The 14,776-nt window shown below is 52.3% G+C and overlaps 2 protein-coding genes across 5 annotated transcripts; one reads left to right on the forward strand and one right to left on the reverse strand.

Annotated features, from left to right (window-relative positions):
* The first annotated feature begins 412 nt into the window (after positions 1 to 412).
* On the forward strand, positions 413 to 10,226 carry CACFD1 (calcium channel flower domain containing 1). Its single transcript, XM_003211297.5, has 5 exons — positions 413 to 820; positions 4,824 to 4,896; positions 5,265 to 5,390; positions 5,475 to 5,582; positions 5,999 to 10,226. The coding sequence occupies exons 1-5, from the start codon at positions 697 to 699 to the stop codon at positions 6,090 to 6,092; spliced, it is 525 nt and encodes a 174-aa protein (XP_003211345.1). The 5' UTR covers positions 413 to 696; the 3' UTR covers positions 6,093 to 10,226.
* Positions 10,227 to 10,374: 148 nt separating this feature from the next.
* On the reverse strand, positions 10,375 to 14,602 carry SLC2A6 (solute carrier family 2 member 6). 4 transcript variants are annotated; one of them, XM_010720971.4, is made up of 10 exons: positions 14,350 to 14,602; positions 13,793 to 13,955; positions 13,507 to 13,713; positions 12,833 to 12,932; positions 12,397 to 12,608; positions 12,101 to 12,253; positions 11,844 to 11,952; positions 11,463 to 11,636; positions 11,054 to 11,199; positions 10,375 to 10,969 (listed from the first exon to the last, which is right to left on the reverse strand). In XM_010720971.4, exons 1-10 carry the CDS (start codon positions 14,448 to 14,450, stop codon positions 10,802 to 10,804), a joined length of 1,533 nt encoding a protein of 510 aa, XP_010719273.1. In that variant the 5' UTR covers positions 14,451 to 14,602; the 3' UTR covers positions 10,375 to 10,801. The 4 variants fall into 4 exon arrangements, with proteins under 4 accessions (XP_010719273.1, XP_085095456.1, XP_031412083.1 ...); XM_085239330.1 differs by having other exon boundaries at positions 10,375 to 11,199; XM_031556223.2 differs by having other exon boundaries at positions 11,463 to 11,952.
* Positions 14,603 to 14,776: the final 174 nt, after the last annotated feature.

Raw genomic sequence — 14,776 nt, forward strand, 5'->3', positions numbered from 1 at the left:
GAGAGGTGGAAGGGAGTGAGGATGGGGGTAAGAGCAGAGCACAGACTGCTGTGTGCTCACATTGGCCGTACAGCTGAGGCATGGTGCAACAGACACGGGCAACTTTCAGAAATGAGGCACCTTCACCACCTCCTTCTGTGATGTGGGGAAAGGAGCTGCATTATCAGCCCAGACCAAACTTCCGTGCAGTGGTTTGTGTGTCCAGAGCTTGCTCTGATGGCTGGGAGGAGATGCTGGGGCTCACTGCTGCTGCATTCCCATGCAGTCATCTGCCCTTGCTCTGCACGGAGCGGCCACCCCAAGCAATCCAGCTCTCAGCAGTGTGCATGCCGCCCAGGCTGCTGCTTCCAATGAATATGCACACGCGGGCTCTGCCCACTGGCTTTTTAATGAGCGTGACATCAAAGCCCTCCCTGCTGGAGGAGGGGACCCACAATGCAATAGGCAGGGAGACGTGGAGGCTGCTCCCACGGCCGCTGGCATCGCTGCTGCGGTCAGAAACCCTCTATTTTCAGCCCTGGGGGCCCAGCCCTGTATGGGGGTACGAGGAGAGGTCCAGCAGCAGCAGGGCTGGGTTAGGGGCCATCTCCTGGTCCTGCTGGAGGGGGGGGTGTCACCTAGAAAGGCATCCTGTGCTGCTGGGGCTCAGGTGGGGAGCGGGGAGCTGCCCTTTGACCCCCCAGCAGCAGTGAGGCCATGAGCTCTCAGGATGAGCAGTTCCAAGCAGCAGCCCCTGAGCCAGCATCTTCCTCCGCTGATGATGGCATGACCTGGTGGTACAGGTGGCTCTGCAGGATTGCCGGGGTCATCGGGGGCATGTGTAAGTATCCCCTCCTTACAGCCAGCAGTTCCCCATTGACTCTGCTCATGCATGCAAAAGCGTAAGTCAGGGGTCGTGCTGCCGGTCGTTGGGTTAGGTTTGTGCATGGGGAGGCGGGCCCAGAAATAATAATTTGGGATTGCAGGTTTGTTACTTTTCTACACGTGTATTTTGCTGTGTTTCGGGCAGAAGGAAGAGCTGTGGGCACGTCTGAAGCAGGGTGATTTTAGTTTGTGCATGAGTGATGTGCTTTGTGCTTGCTGAACTTGCTGAACTTCGGCACCTGGGAGAAGGGACGTCACTGGGGGGATCTGCAAATCCTCGAGTTTATTCTTGGATAAAAATCATCTCCCATCACCGGGAATGATGGGAGCAGCAGCCAAACCCCAGTCCTGTGGGAGGACTGTGGGCAGATAAAGCAGACAACGATTTTATGGCGAGCACCAGGCTCAGCAGGGTCAGGTGCAGGGCTTGAACTGGGGCCACGGGATTTGATTCATCCTATTGGACTGTCAGGTGTTTGCGTGTTCCTTCCACTTATTTTCTTTCTCTGTTCTGAGTGTCAGAACATGTTTCCCGTTACTCCTGCTGTTTATCACAGGGGCCTTGGCTGTGTTTTTTGAAGGCAAACAACAAACTTGGTTTTCACTATTTGTTTTTTAAGGAGTTTAGTCTTGGACATGCAGAAGACAGGAGACAGTGCACAGCGAAGCGAATTGGCTGGCTGGGAATTACCTGGTGCTGATGAAAATTTTCCCAGGGATAGAGTTTTTGCACTGTTGCCAGGAATCAGCTGTGTTCTGTGAGGAGATTAATAGCTCTTAAAAGTAGGAGGGACTGTTATGACTGCTTAGTCTGATCTCCTGCAGAGTGCAGGATGGAGAACTTCTTCTGCTTTGGGTCCATGACTTGAGTGTTAAAACAAGAGTATTTCTCAGCCAGTACAGTCAGTTATTCCTTCTGCTGCAGCGTTTCAGCTGGTCCTGAGCTCCTCTGTGCCTTGCCACCTGATGGAACCAGGCCGTGGAGTTTGTTACCCAGCCCTGTACCCTGAGGCATCTCCACCCAGCCTCCTGTGGTCCTTTGTGGCTGGACACTGCTCTCACTGTGTTATGTCTGAGGTGCTGAAAGAGGCATGAAAAGATTTTGCAGGGCCACTCTTAGGAGGTGAAACACACTGGCCATGGGCCCCATGCCTGTGGTGGAGGCCCCTCCAGCCCCACACCTGTAATGGAGGCAGGAGGTTGGATGGGACTCATCGGAGGGCAGCTCCCAGAGCAGCAGCTTCGCCATGGGCTAGGGTTGCAACCAGAATCTTATCACCCTTCATGTGGCCTTAACCCTCATGGTGTGAGGATGAGGGGTGAGGAGCCCAAGATGGCGGCTGTCAGCCCACCCCATGTGCCAGAGCAGCACAACCCTGGCTTAGCAGCAGCACAGCACTTTGAAATCAATTTTTTTCCCCTCTGTCTTCAGCTTTCGAAGCAGCTGAGTTATCCTTGGATTCTTTTCACAACCTTTTGTTCACAACTATGCAGAACTCCTGGCTTGTTTTCTAAGAGTTTTACATCTGTGGGTGTTTCTGGGCGAAGCAGCCATCCACAAGGCTGCCAGTAGTTCAGAGCATCAGGAACCTCCACGAGGGCTGTCCAGAGCATGGCAGCTGTGGATATGGCTGCTGTTAGGAGCAGGGAAATAGATGCCATGGAAGAAGGCAGTCCTGCAGTGCAGGCCGCAACACGCTCCGTGTTGAGGTCACCTTGCTGGAGCTGGACAGCTGGAACAAGGAATGGCTAACAGCTTGGCGAGGTTGCAATTTGCCTCTTGTTTCTACGAAGGAACAGAACTCATTTATAAGGAGTTTGGGCAGCTGGATTGTGGCTGCTGCAGAGCTGGGTTGTTTCTAACAATGAAAAATTCCCCACAGGAAGGATGAGAAACTTTGTTAGCAGTGGGAGGCAACGCCTGGCGCTTGCAAACACCTGTGGCCCATAGGATTAAGTCAGAAAGGTGCAGGGACTGGAGCAGGAACAAGGCAAACATGGGATCTGCTGCTGGCTCCTGCACAGACTGGTTGGTGACCTTGGCTGAGTCCCTTCTCCCCTGTCTGTTCCCGTTTGTTAAAAGATGAGAGTCTGTGGCTTTTGTAAAATGCTCCAGGAGCAAAAATAGACTTGCATTGAAGACAGTGACCAGCTGCTTGGAATGAATAGAGTCTTTGTGGGGGGTATTCTTTTTTTTTTTCTTCCTCGTTTTAGCTCCCAGTTATTTGTTCTTCCCCAGGGCTTTCGGGATGGGATGGCAGTTAAACAAATGGCAGGACTGTCTTCCATAGCTTACGTGCCATCGAGCATTATCTAAATTTTATGCCTCTTCTGAGCCTTTGTTTTACAAAAAGAAGCCACTGAGCAGGCAGCTCCGTCCCCTTTTGGTTATGGAGGCAGGAGCTGATACCGCCCAGCAGGACCAGGAAGTGCCAGGCTGCTGCAGGATGTGTTGTGCTGCAGAGGAGAGCCAAGGTCACCAAATCATTTTCTCTGGCTGTTGGCAACCACCATCGAGTGCAGTGTTCCTGTGCTTACAAAGCTCTGACTCCTTCCCCTCTGGTTGGTGTTTGTGCTGACGTAGGGGCTTGCTCGGCTTAGGCTTGTTGGGTCCGTTGGCAAATGCAATGAGATCTTAGCTGGGGTTCCTGCAAGGACTTTATTGCTCAGGGGTCGTTTTGGGATGTTTGAGGACAAAACAGAGCTGATTGACTAAATAAAAAAGAAACGACTAAGGACAAAAATCCTGAGCTCTCCTTCCATGAGCATCCTAGGGTTCATTCATCAGAGAGAAGAGTTAGAAAACTCCACATGTTGTTGCTGCTCCCTGCAGTACTGCTTGCTTACTTTTCCAACTCTCGAGCTGTTTGCGTGTGTGACTGTGAGCAATCATCCCAACCTCGTGCCTCAGTTTCCCCTTGCAGAGTGGGGACACTGACACTGTCCCTTTGTGATGGGAGGATGAAAGATGCTGTTGGAGTATGGCTGGCAGCATGTCCTCTGGCATTTCTGCTCTGTTAGAACCTTGCTCTTGTAGGACTCCCTGAGTTCTGTGAGATAGACCTAAGAATCCTTTAAAAAATACGAGTTGTGTCATTACTGTTTTGCAGAAATATGAGTCTGCTTGCTTGTGGGATGACCTCACACTTGTCCTGTCCTAAGCATGCAGCTCTGTTTCTCAGTATGGTCGATAAGGGAACCTTGAGGATTCAGCAGTGACTGCTTAGAAGAAATCTTGCAAAAGTGTGCCAGGCATGTGAAGGTCAGAACTGCTCAGAGCAGCCTTGCACAGGGATTCCCTTAGCAAAACACGTGTGAACATAAACTTTCTGCATCCAGGCTGCTTTCATTCTCAGAGACATGCTGCTTGTTCTCTTCATTATTCAGCTCTACGTACCAGGACAGCTCAAAGGCTGTAAGATTTTAGCTGGTGTTTTGTGCTGTGCTGTTGTTTACTGGGGAATCAGGTTCCTGGGTGAGCAGCCATATCAAGTGCAGGGAACGCTTTGCAAGTTTAATGAGTCAGGAGGTAGGTGTGTGGATGCTGCTGGCTGATTCCCCTCCTTGCATTACAAATTCAGGAGCACAGAGCTATTTTGAGCCTTGCTTTAGTCAGCATCCACTTCCATTTGAATACGTGGAGAGCCAGACTTGGCTTTTTTTGGCCCATCTCTAGTAGTGATGAACAGAACTAGGAGAGTGTGGCTGTGATGGGGTTCACCTCTCCTTTTCTGTTTTCAGTCCTAACACCTCGGTGCTGCAAGTCTTTTTTTCTCTTTTTTTTTCCTGAGTTTTTCCCTGTGCTGCTCAGACGTGTGCCTGCAGGGTCCTCTTTCTTCATCCTGGAACAAAGCAGGAATTCCTTTGCACAGAAAACCCTATCTTTCAGAAGTGACAGCCTGGTCTCACTGCACACTGGGTTGCTCTTTGTGTCAATGAAAGTCTCTGTTCTTTCCCAGCCTGCGCTGTTGCTGGTCTCTGGAACTGTGTTACCATCAACCCACTGAACATAGCAGCCGGTGTGTGGATGATGTAAGTGGAGTTTCTGTTCTTTGTTTCCGCTGGGAGGGAGGTTCTGTCCATTGGGCTCTATGAAGTGAGGCATGGGGATTTGGAGTGAAATGCTGCTATCTGTGAATCGCTGGGTCTTGTTTGACTAGCTGGGCGGAGACAGGGTGTTTTTTTTTTTTTATTCATAGCCCTCTCTACTCCCTACCCCCTTCCCCACCCCTTTTGTGGCTGGAATCTAGGATCAAGGTTTGGGAATTATCAAGAATGGGAGAGAATGAAGCAGGTTCCAGCCCTGCCACATGCTTCTGCCCACTCTGGAGCATCAGTGGGACTGGGGGCTGGCTGACCCCATTCCGGGCAGCACTAACTCTCATGTGCTCTCCCTGGAGGCTGAACGCCTTCGTCCTGTTCCTGTGTGAGGCTCCATTCTGCTGCCAGTTCATCGAATTCGCCAACGCCGTGTCTGCGAGGGCAGACAAGCTGCGGGCCTGGCAGAAAGCTGCTTTCTACTGTGGGTGAGGATGCTGCCAGGGCCGGGCGTGCTGGGTGTGTGGGGTGCTGTGTCCCCATGCCACCCCAGGGCTGTCTCTCTCTTCCAGGATGGCCGTGTTCCCTGTCATGCTCAGCCTGACGCTCACCACGCTCTTTGGAAATGCCATTGCGTTTGCGACCGGGGTGCTTTATGGCCTGTCAGCTCTTGGAAAGAAGTAAGAAAGATTTGCTTGTCTGGGGAAGGGACCTCCAGCCCTGCCCCATTTGTTGCCCCAGCTCTAAGGAAGGCTGTGCTTTCCTCTTGTATCAACCATGCTTTTGGGTTGGATGCTGCTGCAGGATATGTCCCTGCTGGCATGCTTTCTCTTCAAACAAAACCCGGTGAAAGAAGGTCTGGGGGTCTGCTGAACCTCTGAGCTTTTCCTTGGGAGCTCAGTGTAAGTTGCCTCAGGAAAACCTTCGTGTCCCAACAAGGGTGAGGCTGGGGAGGGCCAGCAAGCCTCATTTCATTCCTGTTGTCAATTGGTATGTAGAGGCCTTGGCACAAGCTGGGAGACATTTGTACTGTGTGCTGCACTGATCCGACAGGTGCCTGGTGCTCACGTCACCCTGATGTCCCTTCTCTCTGCAGGGGAGATGCCATTTCCTATGCTCGGATCCACCAGCAGCAGAAGCAAATGGATGAAGAGAAGCTCACAGGGTGCCTGGAGGGACAGGCTCTGTGAAGTGCATGAGCCCTGGGTGACCTTTTGGACCCTGAGATGGTGGTGAAGACTTGGAAACCCACTCTGCCCTTCCATCTGCCCACCCCCTCTCTGTCACTCCATGATTTCCCTGGACACTACAGCAACAACTGGAGCTCTCAGGGCTGGGGTGGGCTGTGCCCTCCTCACACACCAGCACTTGGACCTCAGTGCTTTGGCTGCTCCTTCCTCCTGCCACTCAGAACCAAATATCTCATGGTCCTTCTTTTTCTTTCTTTTTTTTTTTTTTTCTTTTTTTTTTGGCAGAGGTGCTGGCCCTTTGAGTGCTGCTGTATAAACCTAAATACGTAGCCTTTCTCTGTTTTAATGCCCATCACATTTTGCTGGGGACTGTGTGTGGGCAGCACACTCTCTGGGGACTGCTCTTAGAGCTCTTTGGCTCCAGAGGTCTCATGCCCAGGGTGCTGCTGCACATTACACATTTAATGCAGCACACTCTGGAGTGGCTCATTCCGGGCATAAAACGAGGATGCAGTGTTTAGCAGTACCTGCTGATGCTTGCACTTGGTGTTTTTCATCATGCAGGTTTTAATATGGGTCCAGTTAGGTCAGCCATTGGAGGCATCTCTGCATAGTAAAGGACTTCCAGCAAAAAAAAAAAGCCAAGCATGAAGACAGTGATGCCTCCAGAGGAGAGAAGCACAGTCTGCCCTTTCTCTGGATACAGCTTCAGGCAGATAATGCAATTTACTTGAATTATAAGCATTAATTATGTAGTCTTAATAAGGCTACTTTTCTTCAGCTTCACTCTTTTACTGGCGAAGAAGAGAAGCAAGGCTGAAAAAGGATTGTGTTGCTTGAGGCAAACGGAGGCTTTTTGCAGGTGGGATGGTTGCTGATGTGCAAGTGAGTCCCCTCTGAGCCCAGACAGACACTGCTCTGTTCTCTCACTTCCTGTGTCTGCTCCTGCAGTCTGTTCTGAGCGTGGGACCTGCCCTTGGCTTCTGTCTGTATGGCCTTTCTCATTGAGCTCATGCTTTTTTGCATCAGTCCCGGGCTGGTTTTGTATGGGAAGGAGGCAAATCCCTGCTTTGCAAACAGGAAAATCCCATTTTTGTGGGGTGCTGCTTTATTCCAAGCACCATCAGCAGTGCTGATTCTGTTTGCTTTGTTTGAGGCAGAACAGAACTGCTCACTGGGCCCAGATCCCCCACCTCTCATCACAATTTCTTTTGGGGGATGGGATGGGAGGGGTTAATTTATTTGTTTTTACGTGATTGCCAGCTGTTTTACTTAGGAAAAGGGAGAATAATTTATTTCTGCTTATTTCAGTATTTTGATGAGACTCTTCAGAGTGCATCATCTCATTTCAGAGGTCTCTGGAAAGCATGCTGTCCTTTGATCCCTTTGTCTGAGAGAGATGGCTCTCCTTGCTGGGCCTGGTGCTCAGTGGAAGTAGGCAGCAGCTCTGGCCCAATGCCTGCTGCCTGCTGGCACCTCAGGATCCCCTTTGTGTTACTGGGGTGCCAGGGGTCACGCTGCAGTTTGAGAAACTGGTGCATGTGGGCATTGCAGCAGGAGCAGTGCTGTCCCTGGAGGCCAGGGGGTTAAGCTGTCAGCAAGTGCTCCTTGTTGGTTCTTTGCCGGAGTTCAAGGAGGTGTGAAGATTTGCACCAGGCAGGAATCTGGTGCGGGTTGATTTGCACACGCAGGGCCTTGCTGGGCAGCTGCTTTGTGCTAAGCCCTTTCCCCCCGGGCCTCCGTGCTGTAGTTGCTCTGACACCAGCTTGTCTGGGGCACAGAACTGCCAGCCCAGATGCAACGTGGTTTAATAAAAGTTTTGCTGTTTCAGAGCCCCCCAGCTCTGGGCTGGTCCTTTGGCTGTGTGCAGTATGTGGGGTGTTGGCTTTCTATCTGTGCGTGTGTGCAGGGACTGCAACCTGCCGTGCTGCCTTTGCTATGAGGGGAGTGCAGGTACCAAGTAGCCAAGACCTCTCTGCTCCTTGCATCCATGTGCAGCATTGTGGAGTGGTTGCAGAGCAGCACCCTGCCCAATGAGCAGAGCACCCACATTTGATTTCAGGGGGTTTTCAGTAGTTTAGTAGCATTTGGTAGGGGAACATTGCAGACAGAGGCAGCAGTAGCAAGGTGAGCACATCTGCAGTGGGTGCCCCTGGGAACTGTTGCTGGCTGTGGTGCAGCAGAACACAAACCAGGTGCTGCTCTTGCTGTGGCCACAGCCTGGTGGAGTCTGCATGCTGCACCCATGGCTTTCAGGAGTGGTGGAGTGTTAATGGATGGTTTCTCCTCAGTGTGAGTGAGAGGCTGTTTTTGTGGCAATAGGAAGACTTTTAGAGTAGTAGTATCACAGTAGTTAATGTGCCCATTCACAGTACATGGTGGTTATTAGTTGTGTTTAGAGGCACCATTAGGGTGCTTGGAGCTGTGCAAGAATAAAGAAAGTGAAAAGCACCACTGTAGTGATTTGGTAGGCTCAGTCCCAGGTTTGTTGGTGCATCTAAGGGGCATTCATGGATGAGGTACTGCTTGCTAGGTCTCGGAGAGGCCTTTGAGGGGAGAATGGGACAGCATTTTTGTTACATGAGACCTCAGGAGCAGGTGATACATTGACTGCAGTGAGTATGGAAAGACAGCTGGGTACTGGCAGTAAATGCGCACTTGGAAATGGACTGTTACACCATTCCTGTCTGAGCTGTGCACTTCTCTTACCAAGCACATTGATACAGCGTGCAACTGCTCCGCTTGGTCGCAAAAAGTGCTGCACTTGTGCATATGTGCTCCAGGTTCCCCAAGGGCTCTCCACTGGGCATGCAAAGAGCAGAACCTCTCGTTCTGCTGTATGCCCACACCTTGCTGCTCTGAGCAGCAGCTGATTTTGTAACAGCAAATTGATCCTCTGTGTGTGCAGTGAATAAAAAGACCATTCTACCTCTGGAAAGAGCCACTGTGATTTCTCACTCCAAATGCAGCAAAACCCCTCAGACTTTCTCTATGGAAGAAAGAAGGTCACTCAGCAAATACTTCTCCAACGAGGTTCTCTCAGGACCTGGAGAGCCCAACCTCGATTCATATTTGGGCATTTCCTCCTTTGGCCCTGAGAAGCTCAATTCATCTTTGTCATTTTTTCTTTTTCCTCAGGAAAAAACATCCACTGTCTGCAGGGAAAGGTTTCACTGAAGTGAGGATATCGAGACCTGGTCCATAGCCATGTGAGGAGGAGAATGCTGTAGGACAGGGCTGCCAGAGCGCCTGATCTGCTGAAGGTCAGTGGAAACCAGAGGCTCTTGAGATCTCAGGCCATGCTTAAAAACAGTCATGCTCCAGCCAGGACTGGATATCTTTCTGGAAATGGGTCTCACATGCAAAGGTTGAGTTTAATATTGAAAATTCTGTGTTTTGATTTTGGCCCATCTCTCTTCCTCTGTCCTTGGCTGCTTTAAATTAATCCTGTGATGAAGCACATCTCTTAGGTGAGATGCACCTCCTGCTGCAGGGGATCTAAAAGTAGTTAGTAGTTCCTGAGATCTCAGTCACATACTCTGCACTGCCTCCTGATTCCTTGGCAGGAAGGGAAGATACAAGCTTATCCACAACTCTCAGCTTGCCCTGTGCATTTCAGCAGACTGACAAATGCTTGGGCAGATGATCTCTAGGCTCAGGGCACGTTGTTATGTCATTTTGCCCCTCTGGGGAGAGCCAGGTCAGGCAATTCTCAGCAAGGCCAGTTGTTCCTCACAGCCATAACCACCTCTTGCACTGTGCTTTACTTAAAATAAGACCTTAACCACACAGGACATCAGGAAAGGGGTAAGAGCAATTTGCTACTAACTATGCAGGTGAAATCTCGAAGTCATGGAGGTGGACGCTCTACACACAGCTGTGATGGAGGCACATCCACCTTCCTTCTTTGTAAAACCCTGGGGAGGGAAGGACCTGCCCCACTACAAAGCATTGTCTGTACCGACTGTGTCTTTCCTGCAGGGAATCACTTGCACTACAGCTGAATGTCTGTCTGTTCCCAGTCTTTGTGCTTTGTCCCGAGTTTTCTTTGTGAACTGTGGTTGGTCTTGTTCATTAGGCTTCTAGTGTAACATGTTTTTAGAGCAATAAAAATGTGGCAGCTTTTTATACAAAGTATTGGGCTCTGCCTTTTTTGAAGACTTCAAGCAGTGAGATTCACCTGGGAGGCAGCAGGATGCTGTGATCCCCCCCTCACAGCCCTTGTCTGCTTCTCCCATCCCACCTGCAGCTCTTCTCTGCAATTCAAAGCAACATCTTGCAGTTGGAGGCAAAACAGTTTTATTCCTGCAGCTACACGCTGAGTGCTTGCCAGAACAGCGGTAGATGTTAACTCTGTTGCAGCCAAAGCCTGGGGCTCTTGGGCTGCTTGGGTGGCTCTGTGTCCACAGCCACACCTGGTATTTTCCAGGACAACTTTACATCCAGCCTGTTGCTTGTTATGTGGTCCTATAGCTCGTGCTGATGTGCTGCATGGAGAGCCATACGTGGTGCTAAATGACTTGGGGTGAGAATATCTTAGAAGCTTCAGCAGGCAATTTCAACATCCAAAGCAATATAGTCATTGCTGCCTGTTCTCTCCCCTTTCTGGGGGAACACCATCTTTGCAGAGATCTCCAGGCTCCACCTCTATCAGCGCAACCCTTTTCTTTCTAGCCCTTGAGCACATGTCCTGGTGCAGCCAGCAGCTCCTACCTCCTGAACGACCTCAAGAATGACTTCCGACCGGTTCTGAAGAAGGCCTCAATCTGTTCCAGGGATCTCCGTTTGGTTTCTGGAACGCAACAGCCTGTAAATAAAATATTCCCAGCGCAGATGACAGCAAAGAATAGGAACGGCACCTCGAGGCCAAAGGACTCCTGGAAAGCGGGACAGAAAGCAGACGTGAGCTGGTGCAGGGACTCCAAAGAAGAGATTCTGGATGCCTCTAGGGCTGTACTCACCACAACCCCAAGGAAGAGCTGGGTCAGGGCAAAGGCTGTCAGCCAGCTCACGACAACACAGAGGCCTGATGCCACCCCACGTGCTTTCAGAGGGAGGATTTCTGACATCAGCAGCCAGGTGATGGGCCCCCAGCCCATGGCATAGCCTGCAGGGGACAAAGTCATGAGGCTTCAGAGCCCATTAGGTGAGCACAGCACAATCCCACCTCGATCAGTCCATCATTATTCCCCACCATACACACTCCACCCTTTCTGAAAATGACTTCAGATGCCATCTTAGCCTGCCAGGGAGGTATGTGTCCCTTTCAGCCACAAGCCCAGATCTTTTTGTTCCTTATCATCTTGTCCAAGAGGAGAAAGATGCCCCCAGGCTCATACCCAGCCCTGGGCTCTTGCTCTGTGCACCTACCCATTATGAAGAACATGGCAGCCAGGAGGGGGATGAGGGTGATGTAGTGGATGGGCTCAGCAGGAGGGTTGGCAAGGCTCCCCAGGGTCCTGTTGGCAATGGTGCCGTTCTCAGAAGATGGCACAAAGTGGATGTAGAGCCCCATGGTCAGGTTGGAGGCCATCATGACTCCAGCTGTGGAGAGATGCAACAGCACAGAAGGATGAAAGGGAGAGCAATCTGTGTGATGGTTCTGCATGTGATGCTCTGGAGCTGAGCCTCTGCCACAGGAAAAACACCCTTCCACAGTCCTGCATGGTGGAAGTCTCCACTCCTGCACGTTCACAAAGCCACTGGAAATCCTTAGAGAAAAGATTCCTTTGCACACTGAGAGAGACATACCCGATACAAAGAGAAGGATCTTCCTCCCAGCTTTATCCATTGACACAGCAGCGATTGCCACTGAGAACAGCCGTACCAGGCCCACGAGAGCTGCATCGTACTCTGGTTTCTGCAACAGCAAAAGTGATTGGGAAACTGAGATGGGAGACCTGCCAACCAGGTGCTTCAAAACAGGCTGCAGGGTCGGGGTCTTGGATCTGCATGGGACATGGCAGACATCTCTGGTGGCAGGGCACTGGGCTGCACCAGGGGCTCACCAGGATGACGGCCATTTTCTTGAATATCGGCTGCAGGTACACGAGGACACAGGTGACACCAGAGAGCTGTTGCAGGAACCTCATCCCCACAGCAATCAGGATGGGCTTGTAGATAAAGGGATCCTTGATCTCAGCACGGGAAATCCGCTGGCTCTGGAGGGGAGGGGTGGGGGCAAAGCCAGAAAGCTGACACATTAGCATTGTTTCAACACACAAAAAGCAGCTCAGGAGCTGCCCAAAGCAGGCTGGGTTTTTCCATTTTCCTATCTCATCCTGGAGGTGAGGCCAGTCCTCACCTGCTTCCTCACGCTGTCCTTAATCTGCTCGTACTCCTGGGCATAGTCTGTGTCCCTGCCCCTCAGCCAGCACAGTGAGCGCAGGGCCTCGTCCTCCTTCCCCTGGGAGAGCAAGAAGCGGGGCGAGTTGGGCATGAAGCAGAGCAGGAGGATCATGGTGAGCACAGGCACTTCCCCTGCCACAGCCAGCCAGCGCCAGTCCAGGAGCAGCCCTGCAGAGCCAGATTGGTTGAGAGGAGAATCATAGAATCACTGAGGTTGCAAAAAACCTCTAAGATCATCAAGTCCTGCCCCAGTCCCCACCGCAGCCACTAAACTTGTCCCCAGTTGCCACATCTCCATGGTTCTTGATTGCCACCAGAGATGGTGACTCCACCACTTCCCTGTGCTAGTGAGGGAACAATCCTGCCTTCCCACTGCACACCCAGATACTTGCCCAGCGCATAGAGGATGAGGGAGCCCAGCACTGCCATGATTTGAGGACACGTGCCCAGCATGCCTCGTACCCCAGGGTGGGAGATCTCAGAGATGTAGACCTGGAGCAGGAGAGCACACACTTAGCTGATCTACAGCACACAGCCAGAATGAACAGAACCTTCCTGCAGGTGTCTCGCAGTCACACGGCTCAGATGGGGAATCCCAAGCTGCTGGAACATCCTTAGAGAGGGGAACACGGAGGGGCTGTTTCTGGCAGTGGGACAGGGAAGCCCTGCAGCACCCATCCCTGCCCCAATGTGGGAGGAGTGCTCAGACTCCAATGACTGGAAAGACACAGCCAAGGGTTGCTCAATTTTTGCCTTCCTCTCTGTAAGTGACATGAGGTCAAAGTCTGGTAAATAAGGGAGGAAACAACTGTGGAGGAACAGAGCAAGGAACAAGGACCTGCCTGCCTTCCACTTTTTGTGGCCCAGAAAAGCCCAGCAGAATGGGGACAGATGTGCTGCAAGACCACTACCCTGGGGCATCCTCCCCAACCCCTCTAGCACCCCCATCCTCTATGGCACAGCCACAGCCCTGAAGCTCTGCTGATGTCTCCAAAGTAGAATGAGGCCCCAGGCTCAGACTCAGCTCCACCTCACCTCCCATCGCACAAACTCTTAGGACACATACCGGGATGGAGGCGGCCGTCACACCACCGGCGTAGCCTGTAAGCACTCGGCCCAGCACCAGCATCTCGATGCCCTGAGCACTGGCCATCAGTGCATATCCCACGGCGGAGGGCACAGCTGAGAACATGATGCTGAGCTTGCGGCCCAGGTGATCATTGAGGAGCATGGCGCTGAGCCCCCCTGCCGCCGCCCCCAGCATGAACACCGACTGCAGGGAGACACAGAGGGGCTTTGGTGGAGCCTGGCTCTCTCTGTATCCCCCCAGTGGAGACGGTCCCACACCTCACCCCAAACCAGGATGCTCTGTAGCGGTCCAGCCTCAGCGCGGGGTCGGAGTGAGCCTCCAGGGCAGGGATCACAGGCGAGGGGTAAACCAGGGCGAAGCCAAAGCTGAAATTCCCCAGCACGGCAGAAAACACTGCCATGTAGAGCCGCTTGTTGTTGAGGCTCCTGGAGGTGGGCAGAGCAAGAAGGATGTGTTGGACACCTCTATGGCATTCAATGAAAACTCCAGCTCACTCTTTTGCAGCTTTCCCCCATAGATGCGTTTCAGTTGAGCCGTCTGGTTCTCAGCCAGTTCAACAAACAGAAAAGCAGAAGCTGGAAGCGGGCAGCATTGCGGCCCCAGAGAGCTCCCTGCCACCACCCCACAGCAGCACCCTGTGTCCCACAGCCCACATAGCCACGGCTCTCCCAGACAGATCTCAGCACCGTGAGCCTCGCACCAGGATGAGCTCCCTCTCACCACAACCGCAGGGCCGCAGCCCACCCGCAGCTCCCAAACCCCAGATCCAGGTTCATGGCCACCCCACATCCAGCCCCATAGCCGCAGCCTGGCACTTACTGCAGGTACTCCTTGTCCAGCCCCCTTCTGATGGTCTCAGGGAAGGTGTGGTACGAGGAGCTTGACCTCCTCACCAGCGGCTCCCGCACGCTCGGCTCCATGGTGGTGGCCACGCAGCTGGTGCCTGTCGTGGTATGCTCAGTGCCTGTTGTGGCGAAGGCACTGCTGTGCTCAGGGCCGGATGCTCGAGGAGGTTTCAGGGGCCTGAGAGGAAGAAGCAACTGAAAGCGAAAGGGGAGAGGTCACCCAGTGTTGCTTGATTAGGGAAATCTGTGTCTTGTGAGCTCATGCCCGGATAAGTTCTGGAGCTGGAACTGGGCTGGGATAGAGAGGCAGAGGGGAGGTGATGGTGCTCTGCATGCCTTCAGCACGCATCTGGCACTCCCTCCTGGGCAGGAAAACACCACCAAGACTGAATGTTTATGGG

The sequence above is a fragment of the Meleagris gallopavo genome, chromosome 19 (genome assembly GCF_905368555.1).
Source record: "Meleagris gallopavo chromosome 19, MGAL_WU_HG_1.1, whole genome shotgun sequence".
In the NCBI taxonomy this organism is placed as follows: domain Eukaryota; kingdom Metazoa; phylum Chordata; class Aves; order Galliformes; family Phasianidae; genus Meleagris; species Meleagris gallopavo.

Coding starts and splice junctions, on each gene's coding strand:
- CACFD1 (XM_003211297.5), top strand. CDS start 697: ATGAGCTCTCAGGATGAGCAGTTCCAAGCAGCAGCCCCTGAGCCAGCA. Junction 5,391..5,474: donor AAAGCTGCTTTCTACTGTGG/GTGAGGATGCTG, acceptor TCTCTCTTCCAG/GATGGCCGTGTTCCCTGTCA. Junction 5,583..5,998: donor CTGTCAGCTCTTGGAAAGAA/GTAAGAAAGATT, acceptor TTCTCTCTGCAG/GGGAGATGCCATTTCCTATG.
- SLC2A6 (XM_085239329.1), bottom strand. CDS start 14,450: ATGGAGCCGAGCGTGCGGGAGCCGCTGGTGAGGAGGTCAAGCTCCTCG. Junction 13,714..13,792: donor ACAGAGCATCCTGGTTTGGG/GTGAGGTGTGGG, acceptor GTCTCCCTGCAG/TCGGTGTTCATGCTGGGGGC. Junction 11,200..11,462: donor TGCCATGTTCTTCATAATGG/GTAGGTGCACAG, acceptor TGTCCCCTGCAG/GCTATGCCATGGGCTGGGGG.